We start from the raw sequence: 24,947 nt of genomic DNA, 5'->3' as shown, positions 1-24,947 counted from the left end.
AAGAAAATCATGCTGTGCATGACTGGAATTTATTAAAAAATATCTTTATAAAATACGAAACAATGGATTATGAGGTGACGTAATTTCAGTACAATGATTGGTTGTCGTTTGTACGAGATTTCACGACATCTTAACCACCATATATTACATACCGTTACTATTACAGAAGGGTTAGTGTTATTTGGCCTCCATCATGCTCTGCAACAGATCAGTCATTGTTAGTTATACAGACATTTCACTTGACGTACTAATGGACTACAAGTGAATGTAATAGGGGAAGGGGGACTAGGGGGATGAGGGGGATGGGCGATGGGGGTGGAGGAGGGGGTACATTAAGTTCCAACCAATCAAATTGCATTACACTGTATTGTAACTTACCGGAAGGAATTGGCATTAACTGAATTGTACAATTAAACGTTATTTCTATAACTTTTAACTAACTGACATACACGTTACTGATTTGATAGTCAGTGGAATATTATATTTCAAGACATGAGCAAGGTCAAAGAGATCAAGGTTGAAAGGGAGCAACTATTTAGATGCATGTATTTACTTTACAACAATTATGAACAATTTTGTCAATCTAAATTAATCACTAAAGATGGCTCGGATTGTAGTGTACAGGAGGTCTTTATGTGGGAGGAAACCAGAGTACCATGAGAAAACCCAAGTGGTCGAACATGTTACCCGAAAAATGTTAACGTCGAATCCCGGCTGTCTTGGTGAAAGTCGAGTGCGCTATCGACCCCGCCAACTAACCACCCGAATCAAGAAGTATAACCTATATTTCAGACATAACAAAAGGGAAGACTGCCATACCAGAAGAATAGACTAATTTTATTTATTCGTGATCAAATTAGCGGTAGTTAATTAGCACTTGTAGTCCATTTGATTAGTTAAACAATATCATCAGGCAAATCAAGACATCAACATGTTCATTGTTAGTAACATTTATACAACGTTATAATATGTAAGACCGTACATATTTTCTTCCACACTTTTAAAGGTGTATTACCGTTTTTAGTAGGCAAACATATAGAGCTATCTTTAACTTCAGCTCACTCGCGCCTTTATTCTAAAAACGTCATCGCGTCATCACTTTATGCTGCGTAATCCTATCACAACAGGATCACGTCATCATTTCATACGCCATTGATGAAATAGCAGTGCATTCGGTTCATCATTACAGCTTATTAACAAATCTATTTTTAAGCATGAAAAGTATGGAAGAAAATAATCAATCATTCCTCTGTGGTGCAGATATAGTCATATGAACCAAGTGGATAACATTTTTGAAGTTTAACATTCCGAAGAGACTTGTTCAAAACTTCAAAAATCTTAATCTCTTGTTGAGATTTCTGTGTCCACACCATACTGGCATGATAGATTCTATCAATTCCCCACAAATACAAAGGAACCTCATCAGTCCGGACAATTTGGTTTCAAATTTAAGAAACAACGTTTTGGCCAAAGAAACTCATGATAACTGGAGTTACTCACTGAGTTGTTTCTTGTTGAGCACTTCTTGTAGAGCTTACTATTGATCAAGTAAATAATAATTGTCTTTTGTCCGAACTTACGAGGCATGAAAATACCATTTACTTCATTCTCAATACATATATAATATATACATTTCAGTTTCGGATATTCATGCTGTTAATTACAAGTATATGAATACATTATTTCCAATCAACACACTAGCACGCACATGCACATTGGGGATTTAAACATAATAAAATTGGTTAAGGTCAAATTATTATTGTTAAATTTTCTAGAGATTTTGAAGGATGTAAAAAAGAAAACCTTATGTGATCAGTTTATTCATGTGTATTGTATTATAAGGTTACATAGAGGATGCGATCAACTGTTATAAACAATCAGGCCCCAGTAACACGAACGTTTCTTAAGGATCCTCGTTCCACTGCCAGAAACTGGAACTATGCATTGAAAACTTCCCTTTTTGGTATGACTATACGGTTTTAATAAATCATTTCTGAAAAATAACATTTTTATGAAAATAAAATAAAAATTGAATAAACTAGATATAACCAACAACAGTTTCCTGAGGGTAACAATTCCGCTCAAACCGACTGAGCTAACTGGCCAAAGGAAGTGTAATTGACCAGCTGTTCTACAGTAACACCCAACACCGAGATTTAGGGAACATATGTGCGACAGTGCGTTGGGACAGGCATCCTTAATACGTTTTTTACAGGAATGCATTTCTTAAGTTATGGAGAAATTGTCCTTAACTTCTGTGATGCTCTCAAATAGAGTCTTACGTAAAAAACCATATGAGAAACTGGAGCTAGTTGTGTAACTATGATATAAAAGGGAAATGTTTTATAAATGGTAAGGTAGATGGTTTTGACAGGAGTTCATGGGCAAATGTGCATTTAGATAACCGAGGCAACCACATGCAAACATTCTTCAGCTAAAACAGTAAACATGTGCAGTCTGGGATATGCTCCTAATAAATCTAGATTATGCAAACATAACACATGCATTGTTCAACTGAATCTGAAAAGTATATTGCATTTCCTTTCGATCCTTTATGATCCTTTATGATGTATATAACTTGGTTTAATTATTTTTAAGATTTCTTAAATACCGGTCGTTTATCTGATAGCAGTGTAATGACAATAACAAGCTACTGTATAGAAGTTTGTTTTCTTTTGAAAATGTGTTCTTTAAATTGACAAATCATGAACAATTACCGTTAATAACAAAAATCTTTACATAAAGCGAGGATACACAATTATTGACACCCCGTCGATACAAACCTGATATAGATGCCACTGTTTCGTATTTGCTGCTACACTCTGGGTCTTTACAGGGCGGTTTCCATCTTGGTCGTCTGCTCAGCTGTCCGTCCCCTGCTTGAACGCCCTTGTCATTCATCTGGAGACAACTTTTGGTAAGCGTTCTTGTGTATCTGACAAAAGAAATAGTATTTTTCTATTTGATATATATGTCTTCAAAGGGGAAAAGTATGGATAAGGTGTTTTTGACACCAAAATCTATCAAAATTCTTGTCATATAATTGATCCTTTCACAGATTTGAAGATTCCAGAAGACTAATATCAAAAATATTTTGTGCTTTTCATAATTGCTGCCATTGTAACCAGTGGTGAAATTTGTAAATTCAATCAATTTTGCATTTGGCAAACGTAATTGAAACACAAATATTTTCATAATAGTTTGGTGGAAAGATTCAAAATAAGAAAAATAAATAAAACAGTGATTTTTTAATAGAATCTACTCAGTCACTTATTGCATATTTTTAATCTACACCAAACTAAATAAGCTTGGTTTGTTTTGAAAAGATCGACAATTACACTACTATCTTTCATTATAAAATGATATTGTTTTATATGAGGAGCATGTGAATAGTTAACAAATATCCTTTTCCAACTAGTAGTTCAGTGAAATTTATTTTTCTGAGGGATATCTAACTTACCAACTTACCAACTTAACTTAAGCAACACATAAAATTCAAATGTCCAGCCTATGCTTTCTTGGTAATTTTCACCTTATATAACACTACTGATAATACAATTATGAATCGACCTTTCATAATTCGAATTTCTCGCTGTTTCGAACTACAATCAAGTTCCGATCGTTAGAAAAATATTGCAAATAGGAACTAATAAATCGAAGTAAAACAATAACCTGTACAAGAACATACAAATGTCCAGAAGTCATTTTAACAGCAATATTTAAACTATAGTGTATAAATACATGATATTTTTTTCGTATTACGTTAAATCCGATACTTATAGATTTCAAGTTAAATGTCATGCTTTGATCACGCATATTCGGTCTTATGCAGTATATACAGGATCAAAATTCAATATACGTGAGTCGACGTCTCCATGTTTCGATTTTATTTATTTACCCGTAGTTTTCAGTCGAGGAGAAATCAATCTTGTCCGTTTCCGTTGGTCCGTTCTTTACACTACACACGCCCTGCTCTCCTGTCCCAGTTCCTGATAGTTGACTTTGTGTAGGTTTGTAATAATTTGGTTTTCTAAGCAAAAATAGAAGTATTTTGCAAAATGCATTATCCTCGTCATCATTACATGTTTTGTGTTGGTTAATCACAACATTTCAACGAAAAAATATAACTCTAACAAATATTTTACCGACGGGAAACAGTACATTCCTTGAACAGCCTATATTTATTTGGCAATATAGCAGCTAAGGAAGAAATACAATGTCAAGATTGAACATGTCTTTATATAATGAGAATACTTACCATCTACAGTATTGGTTTTGGAAAGAAAAATATATCTACCATTAACGAGAATAGAACTAATAAGACACACTCATTGCTATAGAGTCAATTGTAACTGTAAATATTTTCGGATCATAACTTCAGGACTTAAGACAAAGGTTTGGCTTACATCTGTGGCATACGTTGTAAGAGAAACCCCTCCCCCCCCCTTTTTTTTTTACCACGAATAGTATGTAACTCGACCAACAAAATGTTTTTTTGAAAGTAGCCTGCCTGACAGACTTGATATAATTGCTACAAACGTCTTATTTATAATGTCTATATCTGAAGCAGAGTTTTTATCGAATTAAGACACAAGCTTAACAGATGAATGAAACGTCCGTTATTTGTATTACAATGTGGTAATGTAACATAACTAGAACACTGACAGGTCAGTAAGGGCACCGTCTTGTGGTAATATATCCCCCATAATCATCAAGAAGCAATCTGCCCATAAAGCTGAGCTTGACGTCTGACATTTGGACTTCAAATAGAATCGCAAGGAAGCAAAATATACATTTTACATGTACTATGATGTTAGTATTGTTTCCTTCCACCTCCATATTTGCTAGGCTAACAGAAATGTAAAATACCGATGCAATACTCATTTGTTAGCTTTGATATGTTTTATTTCACCTTAAATACCTCCTCCATCAAGAGCCAGGGTCAAAGTCAGAAATCCACCTTGTCTTTGACCTTTGGACCCAAATGACCTTGACCTTTAACCCAGTGACTCTGATCTTGGTCAGTTGTCTATTCTTTGATTCCGACCAACTTTGCTTCATAATATCATAACAAAATGTTAGAATGTGAAAAATACTAAACTTGGCCTTAACCTTGAACCTTTGGACACCGTAACCTGGATCTTAGGTCAGTTGACTTCTTGTTAGGTTTTGAACAACTTTGCTTCATGATATGTTCATCAGTAAAAAGAAACAATATTTGACCTTGACATTGACCCGGTGACCTTGACCTTAAGTCAGTTGACTCCTTGTTAAATTCCGACCAACTTTGCTTCATAATGTCATAACAACATGTTTATCAGTGAAAAGATACAAAATTTGACCTTGTTCTTTGACCCAGTGACCTTGACCTTTGGTCAATTGACTCCTTGTTTAATTCTAAGCAACATTGCTTCAAAGCGTCATAACGAAATGTTCACCAGTGGAAAGATACAAAATTTAACCTTGACCTTTGACACAATGACCTTGACCTTTGGTCAGTTGACTCCTTGTTTAATTCTGACCAACATTGCTTCATAGTGTCATAACAGAATGTTCATCAGTGAAATGATACTAAATTTGACATTGACCTTTGATCCAGTGACCTTGACCATAAGTCAGTTGACTCCTTGTTAAATTCCGACCAACTTTGCTTCATAATGTCATAACAACATGTTTATCAGTGAAAAGATACAAAATTTGACCTTAATCTTTGACCCAGTGACCTTGACCTTTGGTCAATTGACTCCTTGTTTAATTCTGAGCAACATTGCTTCAAAGCGTCATAACGAAATATTCACCAGTGGAAAGATACAAAAATTAACCTTGACCTTTGATACAATGACCAACTTTACTTCATAATGTCATAAAATGCTAATTAGTGAAAAGCTACAAAATTTGACCTTGACCTTTGACCCGATGACCGTGACCTTCGGTCAGTTGACTCCTTGTTTAATTCTAACCAACTTTGCTTCATCATGTCATAACAAAATGCTCATCAATGAAAAGATGCAAAATTTGACCTGGACCTTTGAACCTTATGACCTTGACATTTGACCTTGACTTTTTACCTCAGTATGTATTTTTGTGAACTGAAGATCTTGACCAAGTTTCATGTAATACCAAAATCATTAGCAAGGAACAAAATTTGTGGACGGACAGACAGATAGACAGACAGACAGACAGACAGACAGACAGACAGACAGTGATTAGTAAAGGGCACCCGTATCTTCGATACGGGGCCCTAATTAGCAATAACAAACAGCATTGTTTATATGCATTCTCAATTCACTAAGTAATGCTGATATTTATTTTATTTGAAGTAATATAATATTTTCATTTATATTCTTGCATCTCTAGTGCTGATTACTTTGCGATTGTGATAGACCTATTGCAATAGTTGAACCTGATTTTTAACCCATTAACAGTCACCCAAAACTAATAGTTTTATATTTAACAACACATAAGTAATGTTATTCACTAACTTGGAGCTGGTCTCCGAGAGTTCCATGCATTCAGTGTCACTACCTCCCATGGATCCCTTGGATCTCAACAGGTGGCGCTGACGGACCTGTGGTGATTCTGAGCACGTGGTGTGCGTGAAGGCACTGCCGTCAGAGAAACTTGACATGTTGTCCATCTCTGTCGCCGACGACGCTTTAAAGATAAATAAAATTATATCTTTTAGGTATTTCATTTTACAGTGACATTTTTTGATAGAAAATTGTTTCGTTACACTCAAAGGATAACACATTAACTAAACGATTTTCAAATAAGCGTAACCCGAAATCACTTAATGAATAAGAAAGACAATTAGAAAGAGAAATAAAAAAGAAAACAAAAATAAAAAACCTATAAAAAGAAGAAAAATAGAAAAAAAATAGAATATAATAATGAATACGTGATACTGTAACAAGTTAAATAATATATTGAGAAGAAGGCAATGAAGATTTGTTTGTATCACCGAGTTTTGTGAATCTGTGATGATATCTATGATAATGAAAACTAGTAAAATCACGTCATATCCGTTTATAAATCTAGTTATGTTTTTTTTCAGAAAAAGGTTTAGGAAAAGGTTAGTAAAATGGCTTACCAGGAGAAACATCCGATATACGTAACTCCATCACCTTTTTGTGCATCTGAGGTCTGAAGTCGACTTCATACGCACTCGTGTCCTCGCCTAGCTGCTCCAGTAGACTTTTAATTTCAGCACTCTTCTAGCAATGAAACAAGGACTAATTGAAAACGTTAGAAACAGTGGCAATATAAACCACTTTACTAGTCTTGACCTTGACGCTCGACTTTACTTTATCGAAAATATTACATTAGCTAACTTGTATTATTCACTTCCTTGTCCAATAAACAGTGTATATTGAGTAATGAGATACAGATGGATTCCGCAAGAAATGATAAACCTTGATAGCCTATGTTCGAAAAAGGATTTTGGTATGTTTTATCCCACGAGAGGAAATGGCAACATGCACAAGAAGTAATATTTTTCCGTTTCATGTTGATTTTAATTTGATATGTACATAGAATTTAAAGCAGCCATTTTACATCGTAGCACTACCATCTTTAAAGTGCAAGCATGCTCTGGGGCATATATTAAAAAAACAATCAATCAATTAATTAATCCAGGTCATCCCAGCAAGAAAATAAATGTGGAAAAAGTTCAGGGATTATCATGTTAAATGTTACCAGAGACAGTATCACGGCATAACCCTCAACGACTTATCTTCTAATGTTACAGTTTTTGTATGATATGTTTTGAACAGAGTACATATCAGTCAAATTGTAATCGCTGCCTTTGTTAGATTACCCACACAATTGACGTATATGCATCTTTGTTTTCAAACGTAGGAAAAACCAAAGCATAACGCAATGCTACAATCGTCTGGATTTTCTACACAAGCACAATAACGTGCAGTTTATGCATGCGTGCAGTATTCCATACACAGGAACGCATTGTATAATTGTCCATTTCAGGAAGCAGATTTGAGTGAAACTTAAGGAAGCGCCGTGTTTTATATATACAAAAGTCTAAACAAACTAGAAAAATAAATAAATTTTTAATGCAATAATTACCTCCTTTATAATTTCTTTGTACTTTTCATTTTCCTCTAAAACATCTTTAATCCGTTTCTGGAAGGTTTTACCATTTTCTTGCTTGTTTTTCTTTTTTCTCCTCAGTGTAGCCCGAATTCTTCGTCCTTCGCCTGACGGATCTCGGTGTAACTCAACCATCTGACAACGTCAAATATTAAAAACAAAATTACACAACTTATCACAATTTGAACATGGAAGCTACAGACAAACCGTCAGCTAAAGTGCCATTTGTTTCGAAGTCTCATTGTGTACGAATTAAAGCATACATGTACACACAAATATAATTGGTGACGAACACCTGTAAACCTATAAAACCCTTAATCTTCTAATAACATAAAAAGGCAAATAGAGAGACTTCAGTTTCAGAGAAGGTTTCCAACGAACAGTCTGGCTTTCTGACAAAGACACATTGTAGATGACAAAATGAACTTACACCAATTTTACTATTGATTTATTCCATCGAATTAATAGTTTTATGTTTTCTCTTAAAGGTAGTACAGATGTATATGGTCACAGATGGAACTTTGTTTTTAGTTCTGAATGTAAGATAATTCGCTTCATTACAATTATATGCTGTATACCGGGAAACCTTTACCATGTCAATTATTCGCCCTTTGCCGATAAAGTCCATATTAGCCCAGTGTAAATTTCACCCTTAACATGTAATTAGTGTATGTTGTGTACTAATATTAACTGTCATGATGTATTCGCCCTCAAATATTTACCTTAATCTCTGCCAATAATAAAAAAAATGTGGAGTAAGTTTTGCTTTTTAAACAACACATTTATAATTTGATGTTTTTTATTTATTCATTTTTTATGAAAAAAATAATTATACAAAAATAATTGTGGAGTCAGCTTTACTATTTTACCACCACAATGTTATTTGAAATGTTTTTGTTGATCAACGGGTGTCTATCAGTCCCACAGAATACATGTAGAGTTATACATTTGTTACCTTTGGTACAAACACGAGACACAAGGTGATTGTCGTACAGAAGACTATAAACAGACTGATGATGACAAAAGCGGGCGTAGGCTGGTCTTTGATGGTGAAAGATATGGCGGCTCCGCACACACACATGATTACAACATTGTATACACTCATTCCTATGTACTTCGAGTCGTTCAGAGCGGAAATCGTGACATTCTTTGTCTCCCATGCAAGGAAACAGCCGAATACCTGAACGTAAATCATAAATGATATTTAGACCTATAGGTGACTTTTGCTGCATGTTTTGCAACACAAATGTTATGAAATTCTTTTGTCAATCAATAATGCATTGATACGACCTAAATGGACGAAATGACCATATGGCGCAGTAAACATGTTTGCGTTCGTTTAGATTGTACAGTACCTTCAATATATGCTTTCTTACGTCTTATTTCTACTGATAATGCTTCAAAGCGTTGTTATTCTCGAATGTTATGTAGATAATGTAATATTAATGTAACTGACTGATAACATAGGGGTCATGCTTATGTCAAATACATCATAGCTGCTTTGTTTTCTATTTAAAATGCACTTGGTGTAATGGTGACACTAGTCAGTAATATGAATTAGACATTTGCTAACATTTGTTTTATTAAAACAAAGGTCAATCAACTGCTCATTTCGTTAACACTTACTAATAGCAAGCCCTTGTAAGCGTATAAACTGCCAAGCCAGATCTTCATTGCATTACTGGTGCAATACTCTATGGTTGGAATGACTTCGTATTCACCTACTACCTGCAAAAAGATTGTAAGACTCTTTTAGCGAATGGGTATAGGATAGAGAAACTCCAAATCGTGGTCGCAGCCCGTTGATTAACGATAGTTCTGCCCCAGTTTGAGAATTTCGAGGGTTGGATTTTCCTATCCTACACCCCGGGCAGGATTGAGTATTTTTTCTTTCAGCCCTTGAGCTGAAAAAACTCGGAAACCATTGAAAACTCGTTTTGACTGGCTATCATTTTGAAAATGTCAACTTTTCAAAGAAAATAAACCGGTCAGAAAGATTATGCTTTCTTAATTTCGACAAACTTTGTTCAGAAAAATAAAACCCATCTATTTGTTTAAGACGGTTTATATATTATTTCACTTTTAATATTGTGACTCGGTAAGTTCTGCATTACCGCCTTGGGGTTTTCCAAGAATGTGACGCCATGTCATTGTACCGTTACGCACGTGAAATGAGTTTCTTACATCCCGCTTTTGCTTTGGATATTTTCTGCGGATCCATTTATATCATTTTGTGATTCACTTTCGTTATTTGACTAATGTAATACAACCCCAACGCTAATGATGATAATACAGTTTCTTTAATACACGAATGGGGTTGCCCTCTTAGCCGGGCAAAGTTGATTAAAATGATATATGATGAGAAGGACTATGTATAAGTACAACAGTACTTGTTTCCCAATCATCTGAATGAAATGTCTATGTATTTGTACATGATTATTGATATGAACAAAATATGGTTTAAACTAAAATGGCAAACGAGACCACGCAGTAAATATATCTACACAAATTGCTTTACTTCGAACAGCATATTTGATGTCCAGCTGTCACAACAATGGATAACAACGATATCAGTTTCGTACTCAACATTTCTTTCGGTAATTGAAATTGAGAGGTATTTAACAGGCATTTCCTGAAACACTATTGAAGCTTACGGGTTGTCTCCCATTAAACAATAGGAACACAGCTTTTTCAGAATGATTACCATGTACTAGAACACTCGAGGTATTTGTTTTATTCAAGATAATAACTGCGGTACATAGTCAGGATTATGAAGTACTTACCAGAGCAGGAAGGTCCTTTGTTGTCATATACAAATGATCCATTATTTGCCAAGCACTGAGGATCCCAGCGTCTATCAGTACCAGCACACATACCATAATAAATAACTTATAGTCCTTGATTATCTGAAACAAAAAATAACAAGTTCTATGATCCAAAGGTTATATGTTTGTAAGTAGTTGGGTTTTCTACTTTCATTAATGCCAAGAATATTTATAACAATACTTATACATGTATATTAAAGTTAAAAGACATTATATTTATTTTTCCTGCCAATAAATATATTGTGCATGATATCCTTAAACAAACTGGTTTATCAAATAATGGAATAGCTTCATTGTATTTGTGCAAACAAAAGGCAAACCTCATTCGATATAGTTATCTGTTTGAATTTGATGTCAATATATGATTGGTCATATATTACATAAACAGTATGACATAAAACTGGAACAGTTTCCGACTGGAAAACATTTACGTGCATTACAAAATGTAGATCTTGGTGTTATTATCATAAAACCTATACCGACAGTTTAAATAACAATGGATGAGAATGCAGCATAAACAAGAAAACAAAAAATCTCATAGTCTTTCATATTTCCTGGGTATTATATTTTTTTATCTATCTCAGAGATTATGGTTCGGAATCTAATGCATGCTGCAAACTCACTGGAAACTCTTTCCTTACCAATTTTCTTAACCATTGCCTTTTTTTTTTTACAAATCCTCTGTTCACTATTTTACCAAATCAAACCAAGTCGTATACTGTAAACAACAATTACGAAGCCCGATTAAAAACAAAGTTAAATTTTTAAAGACAGCTATTATCGGATCTATCATATGCATCATTAAACCTTAATGTATGTACAACTAAAATGGTAGTTACACACATAACAAGCTATTGTTTCCTTTTACAGTTTAGATTAAAACGGTAGAAAATCAACCAAGCTTGATACAATGGATTTATAAAGTATTTCTGCACATGTCAAAAACCTCGAAACTGCACCGTCATTGAACACGAACTTAATGGGACTATATATATGGTTAACGTTGTCAACATAAAATGTAGGAGACTGTTATTAAGATTAAGATTTTTTAAATTCTGTGGCATAAGCACAGAAGTGGTTAAACAGCAGTAACACCATTCTGAGTACTATATACCAGGAAATGTTCGCTGCAGTTTAATTTTCGCCTTTTCGCCCTCCTGAATGAAGGATAATTTATCATAAAAGCGAGTGTAATTCAGCATCATATTATACGTAGACAGCATAATAGACATAGAAGTTAAACGTGAAGGGCAAAATTAACACTAGGCGAAGACTATTTTCATGGGCGAGGATGAAAGTTTGACTGCGCAAATATTTCCTGGTAAACGGTATTGGGAACAATTATTTCGTATATATTTTTTACTCTCCAGTCCAAACATTTGGTTCTCTTAATTTGTTTAGTGAAAATTGATTTAACACGATGACGCTCCATTTAAACCGATGGCGACAACGCAAATTACAAGCAATGATTTTTTTTGAAACCATATTTGCTATTGACAGCTTTGGATACAGTTAACGTTACCAGTAAGATTCTGACCTTTTTGTTAAGCTTGATATTGGTAAATATGGCATGAACTCTCCAGGTCTTGCTGAACATTGCTCCAAAGGCGAGTGAAAATCCTATGGACAAAACCCAAGACTGCACCTGTGAAATACAAACAACACTTCAGAAGAATAATAAAACGATATTTTTGAGTTAACAACGCTGCATAGCATTAAATAGCAACTTGTAATTTATCAACTACTTAAATGTAGCATCCCTGCGTCTCCTGAAAATGGTATGTATATTTATCACATAATGTACTGGTATCAAATGAATATACCCAGGTCATATTGTTTTTGCGTATTAATCCATGTACCTATCATCCCTGTTATTCGTTGTAAGCGTCAATTGTTTCAATTGTGACGTCACGCCTAGGACAAGTACATGACGTCACAGGCTTACGCACTGGAATCAAAATGGCGGCTTTTTACATTTCAAGGTTGCATGAAAATTGTCGTTTTACACGAATAAATGCCACAAATCTTGGTTATGTGATAAAAAGGATTTTACAATCGTTTTCTTTTTTTTATGAAATTTATGAATCTCGTCAGTAATATTTCATTTTAGCCCGCCAGAGGCTCGCTAAATTGATAGTGTAAGATCCTTTATGTAGCAGTCGATTCACCGGCTCACGAGATAGATGCCGGTCTCAATGGGCTGTATTATATTTTCTTGTACGATATTGATACTGACATAGTTAGATTTGTCCTTAATTTACATGACGAGTGTCGCCGATGAAGCAGAAAAGCTTACCTCCTAATACACATTGTCTTTGACATTTTGTACTTGTTCAAGGTTCCCAATCTAAATATTTTCCTTGTTCATATTTTGCTATAGATTAATTGATTTTCAGTAACGATTCTGTTCACATATTGATGGATGATATTGTGTTTAAATTATTTACAAATTGTAATGGAAACTATTCCCTCTCGTGCACTTCCTGGTTAATGCCCCCTTTAAAGAGTTTGTTATGACAGGTACATACCACACATACGTATTTAACAATGTTTGTAGGCACGACACCACTGTCAGTTCCTAGGAGAAATACACTCAGATAGCACAGGATACACCCAACTATGATAACATTGTTCATATATGGGCTTGACATCTTGATATACCTAAAGGTAAAAATATAAATTAATGAAAGACAAATATACCGTATAACAGTTGATTTTTATTGAGAACAAGACGTATTTCTCAAAGAAAGAGCAAAAGAATAATTGAGAAATTCGGTCTGATATTTAATATTGATTAATCTTTCAAATAGTATATTTGATTTGAAGGTCAATCGTTGATCTGTTTGCAGAGTGCATTTAAGGGTTAAACATGTAGATTATCATTCTTAAAGCAGTTCTTATCTGATGGTTGAAAGCATAAAAGAGAATAATATCATCTCTTTCATGGAATGATTCACAAGTATAAGAATGTGTGTTTCCTATATGGAAATATTTTGAAAATGTCCGATTAGTATTACCTACCCATGGTTTCGAAAAATGATGTTAAATATGAGAAAAACTGTCGCCATAACAATGCCGATACCAGCTAGAAAACAAATGACGCTATAAGCCGCAACAGAAACTCTCTGCACCTCCCATCGGCGCAGGTTCCGGTCACGTGGAGGACCATTTCCTGCAACATATTATACATGTCTTTCAACTGACAACACTGACGCCGCCGTCGCTTAAATGACGAAGACGATGATGCTGAACAATTTTTTAATCAATTCTATTACTTAAGCACTGAACTACACTCTTGATCTCCCCACGAAAATGAAGATAACGCTGCAGTGGCTGGAATTTGCGAGGCAGATGTACAAATCAGGAAGTTCCTACTGAACATTATGCAATTCATTCCACTAGCGCGAACAATCGTCTAAACATGGCATCAGATGCTGATTCGATTTAGGTCAGTTGTCACAGAAAGGAAATGTCAGAATAGCGAAAATGGCATGTTCGCATGCAATATCGGCGAAGGTGTTATTGTGTTTGAAGTCAATAGCCGTCATCACTTTACAGATTCCTACAGAGTGTGGCTGATTTAATGTCACGGCAAATTGTCAGCATTCTATAGGACAACTATCTTGTAATGGGATTTCAGCTTAACAAGGTTTAGAAATATGCAAAGGCCTTCTTTAGATTTTTTCTTTTAATTGAATAGATGTATGCTCTATGTTTTTGTCAAATTACTACTAAATAAATAAGTTGTACTAAAACTAAGGCTAAGACATTTTTTCAAAGTGTTGGCAATCTCAAGATAAAACTCGTTTTTTGTAGCATGAATGTAGTAAACAGTATATTAAATATATCAATTACCGTAAGATATTTATGGGTAATACTTTTCATAAAGGTACTCAATACTACCGAAGTTTAGGTTATATTTTCAAAATACAAGTTTCATCCGTGTATGTATCATATTGATGTAGGTTTACGCTAAATCGGAGGGTACTTCATTTCTACCGCAATTGCCTCATTTATCTGCTATTAAATGGCATTTGGTCAGTTCAAGAAGTTAATCAGCTTGTTGATAGCATCTTTTGTTATTATGATAGGCTAAACTCCTGACCTATTGAACGTTTGAGGAATTGAGCATTTGGCAATTGTAATAAGGGGTCCCATTATAGAAATATATTGTTTTACATGTGTCCTATAAACACGTTATATATCATACGTACATTTTATTTAGTGAAGCATTATATGATATCTGAAAAGAAATTATTGTAAAGTAGTCTCTGAATGTTGCCAGTTTTGAAAATGTTCTTACCCCGCCATCGTATTGTATCTAGCAGCATAAGGTCGTCATTAGCCCGTTTGTACTCCCCTATCTTCATCATTACCCCTCCTGTAATACAGACATTGGGTCTTGTAAAAGTCAAACATATTTTATATATATATTTATTTAAATTGTTGCCAGTGAAATATTGAATCTATCAACTTGATGAAACTGATATTTTTCACACTTTGACAAATATCACTTTTTGGTATTGACCAATCATAACGGTATCTTGTATTCGCTGCATTCAAAGGCAATGATTTTTTGTTCAGATTCAAATGAAGCGAAGGTAGAATAAGTGGTTGTTATGGTAAATATTTGTTTTTGGTACACACACTTAAGTATTTACATAAATATACAATAAATAACATTTTTATAAGCAATCATACGAGAAAATAGCAGAACACGTCGGAATTGCGTTGAGTATCCCATTCAAAATGGCGCGCAGCCTTGGTGTCAAGCGTGACGTCATTAGAACATGGCGCTAAATATTACGCTTCTGATTCCCGCCCTTTTTTAAATGCATTACATTTTCCATGTTTTATGCTTTAAAAATGTAACAAAAAGAAAAATTAATGGTTTCTTCAGTAATAACAAATATATTACTAATATTTTACTGAAGACACAATTAAACATCCTCTATATATTAAAATTTATTATTACCACCGACGCAGAATGTTTGAATATAACTGTAGAACACTTTGGCCAGGACACTTCCGTTGATCAGGTAGCTCTGTCGGTTCGAGTAATAGTTTTTCTAATTGCAGTCCATAGTTCGAATACCGTTTTTGTCGAATTGAACTTTACAGCCCGGCGAGGTACGGGTTTCTATTCGGAAATGATTTGTCAATGGTATAGGCATGCCGATAAAATCGGTTCCCAGTGCATAGTTCGAGCATTTGGTAGTAGTGTAGAGATTATTAATACTATTCATGATTGTATATTTCCAATTATATCGTATTTGAATAATAATTACATAGTATTGAGTATCATATGAAATTGTTGTGATTCGTCAAATGTTTCAAAGAATACTAGAAAATGGTAATATTTTCAAGCGAATGCTTCTATGTAACACTTTTTCCATACGCTGAGCACGAAACGTTAAAATAGCTACTTCTCCATTAGACGGTACATAACCTAGCGGTATAGCATGTCTTATGATATCAATCTTCCCTCGGGATATTTACAAAAATAACAAAGACTACAAATGTGTCCCCGGGGAACAGATTAATTCTGTCTTATTTACATAGCCATTCCGTTATCCAAGATATTAAGAGGAATCTGCTATTTCATCGTTGATGTCGTTATTGGCATAAAGCTATATCAACCCAGACAGTCGTTCCTTCTCAGCCAAAATAAGCATACGTATAGCTCCCATGAGTGAAATGTATTTCTATTCAGAAATGGAAATCGATTTAGAAAGTACAACCTTTCAATAATCCATATCAGTAAACAGTGTTACACTTAGGCTGGTTTATCGGGCAGTGTTCTTATCTACAGAATTTCGATATACATTGTAACCGGATCTCTAGAAATGTGTAACCGCCAAAATCCTTTAATGTTATTTTTATAAAGTGATGACGATAAAGGAGCGATTTAAAATTAACGGAAAAAACAGGTCATGTACAAGTCAATTTTTAATTCTAATTTTCTAATGAGCCATTCATTTGGTTGAAAACAATCATCCACAAGCATTATATTTATATTGAGTTTAAGCGAAAGTGTACTACATACTCATACCATTAATATATTATATTGTAACAGTTTCGTACCTTTGCAAATTTTATTCTATCATATTTTCGCAACGACCAAAATAATCGATATTTTCATGGAATAAAGACCTACGGGAAAAGACTATCAATAATAAATGACTTTTGAAATCAGGAAATAATAGGTTTTTATACAGTGTTCGTTTGAACGCGCTAGCCACACATGTAGCTTCTACCATGTAAAGTTACCGATGTGTCTACATACCTAATCCTGGCTAAATAGTTTACTACATATAACAGCAATGGATAAAGTCCTAAACATGTGTCCACATGGTATAACTCCATATTTTTAATTTATTTTGTTTATGCAATATGATGCAATTATGTGTTTTAATAATATTTTGCGAAAATGTTTAAAATACAAAATTTACAATAAAAAATTGTGTTCAGTAGGCAAAGTTCGTCTATTTTCATCATTTCGAATTTCACCCTACACCTTCTTGAAGGGATTAAAAGTTAAATGTGATATTTTAATATAACTGCATAAAATACAGAATTGGATGAGGTTTCTGTTAAATTCCTTACTATACAAAACCCCTAAAGACGCTTGTTTATTAACACTAAGTATGCAACTATTATAACCGACAACAACAATATTCCTATTAGACAAAATGAAAAATTCTTTGTAAAATAATTAATACACAAATTGTGCAAACATGAATGTCAAACGCATCTTTGTAGAACAAAGAAAGGTCCAAAATTGAATGGGATTTTTGTATTTGTGTTTTTTGTTGTATATTTCAAAGACAAATATAAAATTAATTATAATTTTTGTTTTGTATAAGGTATTGGATAGAATGATAATTGAATGGAATAAGAATGAAAATTGATTCTAAAACAGAACTACTATAACACGCATAAATAGCGTTGGATTGACAGACAAGCAATCCGTATTAAACTTCATGATAATTATAAACATAATCACTAAGGACAGCAGGGCATTGGCAATTCTTTTATGTAATTAATCATATTCTGTTACCATGGTTATACAATTTTTCCTGGAACGTGGCGACATTTGTCATCTAGTTTGCCGTTGATAGCTACCGTCTTGCGTGGAAAATCGAACTATTCTTGATCGTTCACGATAAGGGAATACTGTTATTATCTTAAATCTTTTTTTCGCAAAACACTTTTATCCTGTCATAACACTCATCAAATAAACTGTGTTATGAACCAAAGATAGTTATAACTGACTATAGGTTTCCAGTGTTTCATGGCGTCACAGATTTTCAATTGCTTGCATTGCGACATCACAAATGAAAACAAACACCAATTTTGATATGAAGTAATCTGAGGAAATGTTTTTGCATGATCAATAGAATTTAACATTCATTTCCATAATATATAACATTGATTAAACATTCCTCGGATATTTCATGTTAGCTCGACACAGGCTTGCTATAAGAAACAATCTTATATCTGTAACTATCATATCAAAAGGAAACTCAATATGAATGTTTTAATATAATACGAATTGCGGAGTAAACCACAATTAAGCTTTTATAGGGGCACAACATGTATTGGGTTGTGACACCTAAGGTTTTATTAACGAAACAAGGGAGAGTTTTCTCCCTTGGACAAACATTCTTTTTACCGGGGCGGACACGAACAGGTATTAGAGCAACAAGAGTTTTGCCATTGATTAAGTATCTGAATCTGCTATTTGAAGCAAAATATTTATAATTTGCTAAAGTTGTGACTAACAAATCCAATCAAACTAAATTATTTTGTTTGTTGTTTGTGTATCTTTAATAACTCTCCATAGGTAAGTTGAAATGGTTTGACATCATGAAGCGAAAGAACAGGGAAGTTAAAAAAGAAAAAATACACATCCCAAATTTTGCGATGGGACAGCTGATCAATTGTGGATTCTTCAATGCCCATTAAGGAGAAGGCACGATTTTGCAGGGCCCCACATGAGTTGCCCATTATTATTATTAAGATAACATACAATAAAACACAGAAGACCCATTCTGTCCCCGAACATGCAGGGGTTTCATAAGAAATAAAAACTCGTCTACGATCCTCTATATATTCTAGAGTCTCTTAGCAATACCATGAACTCAAACCTGCCTTTAGAACCTTAGACGTTTGGATCTAATATCCGCTATATTCAAACGAGATGATGACAAGATTGATCGTAGACCGTCTGGAGATTATGTAAATTCACAATATCATTTGTAATTACTGTTTCCATAAATCCAACACCTTCAATCTGAAATTCCTGAAATCTGCCATTAAAAGCGATCAATATAGCAAAAACATGGTAATGTTTTCTGATAAACTTATTTTGTCGCGGAGGACATGTGATACGTTAAGCGTTTACCTCCGGAAGCAAATTTCTATGAACCAATTTTATATACAACATTATAGTAAATCTGCATAGGATGTGGTTAATTAAGACTAGTCATGTTCACAACACAATGTAACTCGAAGAGATGAAGGATGTTGATTACTTTTAAACAATGTGCTAAGACAGATACAAGTGTTAGAGTCTGCCACTACAAATCGAAGCTAGAAAATGTATACAAAAATTATGTTCTATATCACATAATAAGCAGTGAATACACTGAGTTACTAAGACATAATGCTGTCTTATTTTGCTCTCTGAAGGGAATGTATTTTAAATAAATCAACATTTGTCCATTTCCTCATTTTTAAGAATGTGCAAAAACATTGAAATCGTTAAACAAGATAATACAGCACTAGGTCGATGTAGAAGGGAACATTACCTTGACATTACAGCACTAGGTCAATGTAAAAGGGAACATTACCTTGATATTACAGCACTAGGTCAATGTAAATGGGAACATTAACTTGATATTACAGCACTAGGTCAATGTAAATGATAACATTACCTTGATATTACAGCACTAGGTAAATGTAAATGGGAACATTACCTTGATATTACAGCATTAGGTCAACGTAAAAGGGAGCATTATCTTGAAATTACAGCACTAGGTCAATGTAAATGGGAACATTTCCTTGATATTACAGCACTAGGTCAATGTAAATGGGAACATTACCTTGATATTACAGCACTAGGTCAATGTTAATGGGAACATTACCTTGATATTACAGCATTAGGTCAATGTAAAAGGGAGCATTATCTTGAAATTACAGCACTAGGTCAATGTAAATGGGAACATTACCTTGATATTACAGCACTAGGTCAATGTAAAAGGGAACATTACCTTGATATTACAGCACTAGGTCAATTTAAAAGGGAACATTACCTTGGTATTGCAGAAGAAGGACTTGGCCTATGCGATCAGCGCCGTCAAATTGTACGCGTCCCTGAAAATGTTCAAAACAAGTAGGATAATGCACATGTACTTCACATGTACTTGGCTAGTATAAAAGTGCATCATGACATGTACTTAAACTCACCTCGAGTATTCCCCCTAATTTATACTTAAAATTGGTTCATGATGTGCCATAAAATCAACATAAAAACAAATTGTCCATGCTTCCCAACACGCCCTGGAACAGAGTTTGGTATAAACATTAACGTGAAATTGGACGCAGTTGGACAATGCACCCCACCCGAACATAATTTCTGTTTCTTATAAAGAAAGCAGTAAATTCAAAATTGTTTTGATATACAAAGCACGGATTACAGGAAACCATAATACAGATTATTTGTTGTAGAAAAAAAGAAGTTGTAGATTTGTATCGTAATAGATAAGTGCAATTTCCCCCTTAGCTATACTTCTTCTTAATTTGGAAGCCCATAAATCATTTTTGATATGAACATAATAGTTTATATCACACACGTATGCTATCATCCAAGGTATTTTAAGGGAAACAAAGCAGTATGCATGTCATCAAACAAACTGGTTTAATATCACACGCCACTCCAGTATCAGGAAAACAATATAACACCAGGGGATTCTGTGGTAAAACCCTACTAACGAAATCAGCCATTAACTCCTTACTTGTTAATTGGATTAAAAAGGACCGAATGTTGCACTGCTGTGGACTCGTTAAATCATTATTAAAATGGTGTGATTTAACAGTAGACGGTGCTTAGCTGTTTTGATTAGTTTTGAGAGTCGTGGTATTTCTTCTCAATCCCAACAGTCCAATTACAATTCCTATCAATTACAGAAAAATGCCAGTGTGTATTATATCAATTATTTGCCACGTATCAGATGTAATTTCTTAATGCGAATTAACGGTGCATTTTTTGGGAGATAAACATAATTAAAATTCATGGCGGATGTGTGTTCCTACATCATTGACAGTTAATTGTAATTTCATTATGACATATTACTTTAATTAGTTTCGCAACAAATGAATGTTACTTTATCACTATCGATTACTGTAAATCGATCATTAGATATACATGCAACTTCATATATCATGAAAGATAAATGTAACTTTATCATAAAAGATAAATGAAATGTCATCATGACAGCAAAACGTTACTTAAATGTAACGCCATCATGATAGATTAGTGTAACGTTATCATGATAGATAAGTGTAACGTCACCATGATATATAAGTGTAACGTCATCATGATTGATAAGTGTAACCATACTCTCGATGGCCACAGTTATCCTTTTTTGAGTAGTGTCACGGTCCTTTATAAAATTGTAATAGTAATATAATAAATAATGTATACAACATTTGATATAGCGCCCTATCTTGCTAAAAGGAGCTACTGTAAAGCGCTTTACAGTACACAGATATACAATTAATGCAATAAGCATATACATTAACCAATACAGTATTTAGGGAATTCGCAGGAGATGCCTTATCAGGCGTTAACTACTAGTCCTATGTCACCTGGCTAATACCTCCCTGTGTGTGTATGCCTGTGTATCTGTTTGGGATGTATTTACTCATTATAATATCTCCCTGTGTGTGTATGCCTGCGTGTCTGTTTACTCGTTATAATACCTCCCTGTGTGTGTATGCCTACGTGTCTGTTTGAGATGTATTTACTCGTAATAATACCTCACTGTCTGTGTATGCCTACGTGTCTGTTTGAGATGTATTTACTCGTAATAATACCTCACGGTCTGTGTATGCCTGCGTGTCTGTATGAGATGTATTTACTCGTTTAATTTTGAAATTAACCAGTACTCCTTTTATTTATATAATGAAGAGATTTTACACATTTCCCCTTCTGGTTCAAGAGTAGATTTGGATTTCCAACTTTTCGGGTCATACATTACTGTTTACATCTAAAAGCACGAAATAGTTGTACGGTACAATGTAATTCATCTGTTCGGAAGCTGGATCTATTACCAAAATTCAAAAGTGCAATCATATTTGTGTATAATCGGTTCATTTTTTCAGTATGACCAAAGGCAGATGCCAAATGCTGTACATGTAATTTATCTAGAAATGTATAATTAATTTTTTAATGGTTTGGTCATAAATATTTATCATTTGATTTTTTCCAACAAGAATTTCCGTTTTGTACTAGGATACAGATTACTACTTCCGGTTTTTGATGTTGTATACAAGATCTATTTCTGCTGGATATGTTGTTATGCATGGGAGAAGATTCCGGTAATTTTCGCCTGGGAATACGATACGTTTCTAAGGTGAAAGCTGTGTAAGGCTATTATGGCAGATGCTCGATTGCAAAAATGTCCCTCCATGCATTTGCAGAAACCACATATATAACAAAAAGAGAAAAATGTTTTGTTTAAACGTTTCACTCACAATGTTTTCAGAAACAGCACAAATACGGTACAGTGGAAATAGCTCGTCTACATTTTGAATTGCTAAAATAATTACCGAAGGATACTGAAGTGTCAAAATACCTTAAATCGACCTCAAATCAATAACACTACGGCAAAATATGAACCAGAGAATGCTTTACGCAGAGACTTTATTAAAAAGTACCAGGCGAATAGTTGTTCCGGAAAAAAGGAAGCGTTTTCTGCTTCATCGATGACACCCGTCATGTAAATCTCAAGGCACACTTATTATAGTTCCCTTACAATTATTGACCGCTAAACAAGGGATTAAAAAATATCTCTCTATGAATTTGATGGTGACTATACAACTTGCCAATACAATATAATGAAATATCGGTATTCTGCCATACTCGTGAAATATCTATGATTTTCACCGGGATCCCATTAAGTATCCTCTTGACATTAATGGGCAAAGAGCTTATGTAAACGACATTCTGCTATTTACATGATTATTAGAGGTCATCAGAAATGTTTCTGATGTCAGGAATTTGAGGTTATCCTATGCCTATTTTGATATCACACCCTTTATCAGGCTGATATCTGGTCAAGAACGAAAATAAATTAATTTAAAAGTTGTTGTTGTTGTTGCTATCGTCTGCACCGGGAACCGAAGTGTGTAACTTAAAACTGAAATTAGGAGTGAAGAACCCGGATGAAGTGATATCAGCCCGGGTTGGTGCATCTTCGCTAGCCAAGTGTTCGCTTCTTATACATTCCGCTTACCCTTGGCGGATATAGCCGTGTTTTCATAACTTCCTCCACTGCCACCTAGCGGATATACCGAGTTATCGTTCTTCTCCTAATAAACTCTTAACCAATCAGAATGACTATTACATACACACTCCATCGGCGTGTTGACATAAGCACGTGTATGTCGAGGCGGAGTATAAGTGACAGAGCAATATGGAAACAATCCAAAGGCAGCAAACATATTTTCCCAGGTCATCATTTAAATGTGGCACGTAGTAAAAGATTTCCACCAACTGTTTTAACACTCCAGAAGTTTACCAAAAGATCGTGCGCCTATATGTTTGGGGCAAAACACTCTGACATAAACGACAACGTTCTTCCGTACAGGGCGTCACCATTACTGTTTTGCTTCGTCAACAGCGCTATATGTAAGACGCGATTTCATTGGATGCGAGCGATTGGCGCCGCACGAAAATTTGAAGGCTCGATAAACACGGCTATATCCGCCAAACGTGAGTGGAGTGTATACGAAGCGAACACTTGGCTAGCGAAGATGGGGTTGGTGTAAACACTATTTATCAGCCCGGGCACAGATATGACAACGGAAACAACACTTGCACATGTATCAAATGGGCAAAATGAACATTATCAGAGACAAAACGTGTGATAAATAGAACAATCTGATGATTATTGCGTACATATTAAATTGGTGGTAATACCCGGTCCATACACGGAACATATATTGTTTTTTATTTTCAATTATTTTTATTTTCAAACATTCTAACACACGACATTTTGTGCCGTAAAATAGAAATCAAGTAAACATACCGTCACTCCCATGAAGTTTGTTTCGTTAAGAGCTGAGGCAACAGGAGGTCCTCTGAATGTTTCTTCCTTGATTGACATTGGGTCGGTATGTCGCAGGATCTGATCCATTGCTTTGGCAATGACCCAAATACCGTCAAAAGCGTAACCATGGTATTTGCTGAACTCCAGTCCACGACTGGTGTTGTACAGCTGGAAGTACTCGTATGAAGTCTGAAAAACCCCGCGACATTTGACAAGTTATCCAAGTCATAAGATACTACCCAAGAATAAGAGAAGGGATTCCTTCGATCGGTAAGTTAACATAAATTAAATGCAAATTGAAAAAACATTTTTAGGTTTTGATAATTTCTACTAGATCTCAAGTTATTGAAATGAAAGTATTCAATTGTATTTTATGTCAACTCACCAGTCCTGATATAGTGACTTCATTGCTGCTACTAAGAGGTAACACTTCGGAGGACATGTAACCTTCGATGACGACCTCTAACTCCTTGTTACTGCAGTCCTCGGTGTTGTTTGATCGCCACCATTGAGCAGGATAATCCCCCATGATAATCCACTGGTATTTCTGACCGTACATCCCTCGTCTGCGGGCCTTATGAACAAATTATAAATGTTTGTTATCATGACTGGACCAACGTACCTTACAAATGCCCTATACATTAAAGGTCAGTATATGTGTTCTCTATGAAGTTACAGA

General features: G+C 34.6%; 1 protein-coding gene across 1 annotated transcript in view; it reads right to left on the bottom strand.

The window, feature by feature from the left end:
• The window catches only part of LOC110440255 (gamma-aminobutyric acid type B receptor subunit 2-like), a 52,356-nt gene that overhangs the window by 2,600 nt on the left and 24,809 nt on the right, over positions 1-24,947 (bottom strand). Inside the window, exons 6-20 of the mRNA XM_021483205.1 lie at positions 24,654-24,842; positions 24,248-24,457; positions 20,249-20,309; positions 15,235-15,312; positions 13,953-14,103; positions 13,460-13,592; positions 12,469-12,576; positions 10,890-11,012; positions 9,733-9,834; positions 9,062-9,286; positions 8,083-8,241; positions 7,091-7,214; positions 6,483-6,654; positions 3,899-4,030; positions 2,784-2,935 (exon numbers count right to left, since the gene is read on the bottom strand). Coding sequence (XP_021338880.1) covers positions 2,784-2,935; positions 3,899-4,030; positions 6,483-6,654; positions 7,091-7,214; positions 8,083-8,241; positions 9,062-9,286; positions 9,733-9,834; positions 10,890-11,012; positions 12,469-12,576; positions 13,460-13,592; positions 13,953-14,103; positions 15,235-15,312; positions 20,249-20,309; positions 24,248-24,457; positions 24,654-24,842 — 2,119 coding nt within the window. The remainder of the gene's footprint in view (positions 1-2,783; positions 2,936-3,898; positions 4,031-6,482; positions 6,655-7,090; positions 7,215-8,082; positions 8,242-9,061; positions 9,287-9,732; positions 9,835-10,889; positions 11,013-12,468; positions 12,577-13,459; positions 13,593-13,952; positions 14,104-15,234; positions 15,313-20,248; positions 20,310-24,247; positions 24,458-24,653; positions 24,843-24,947) is intronic.

The sequence above is a fragment of the Mizuhopecten yessoensis genome, unplaced genomic scaffold (genome assembly GCF_002113885.1).
Source record: "Mizuhopecten yessoensis strain PY_sf001 unplaced genomic scaffold, ASM211388v2 scaffold11177, whole genome shotgun sequence".
Taxonomy (NCBI): domain Eukaryota; kingdom Metazoa; phylum Mollusca; class Bivalvia; order Pectinida; family Pectinidae; genus Mizuhopecten; species Mizuhopecten yessoensis.
This window is presented reverse-complemented; position numbering and strand designations above follow the sequence as displayed.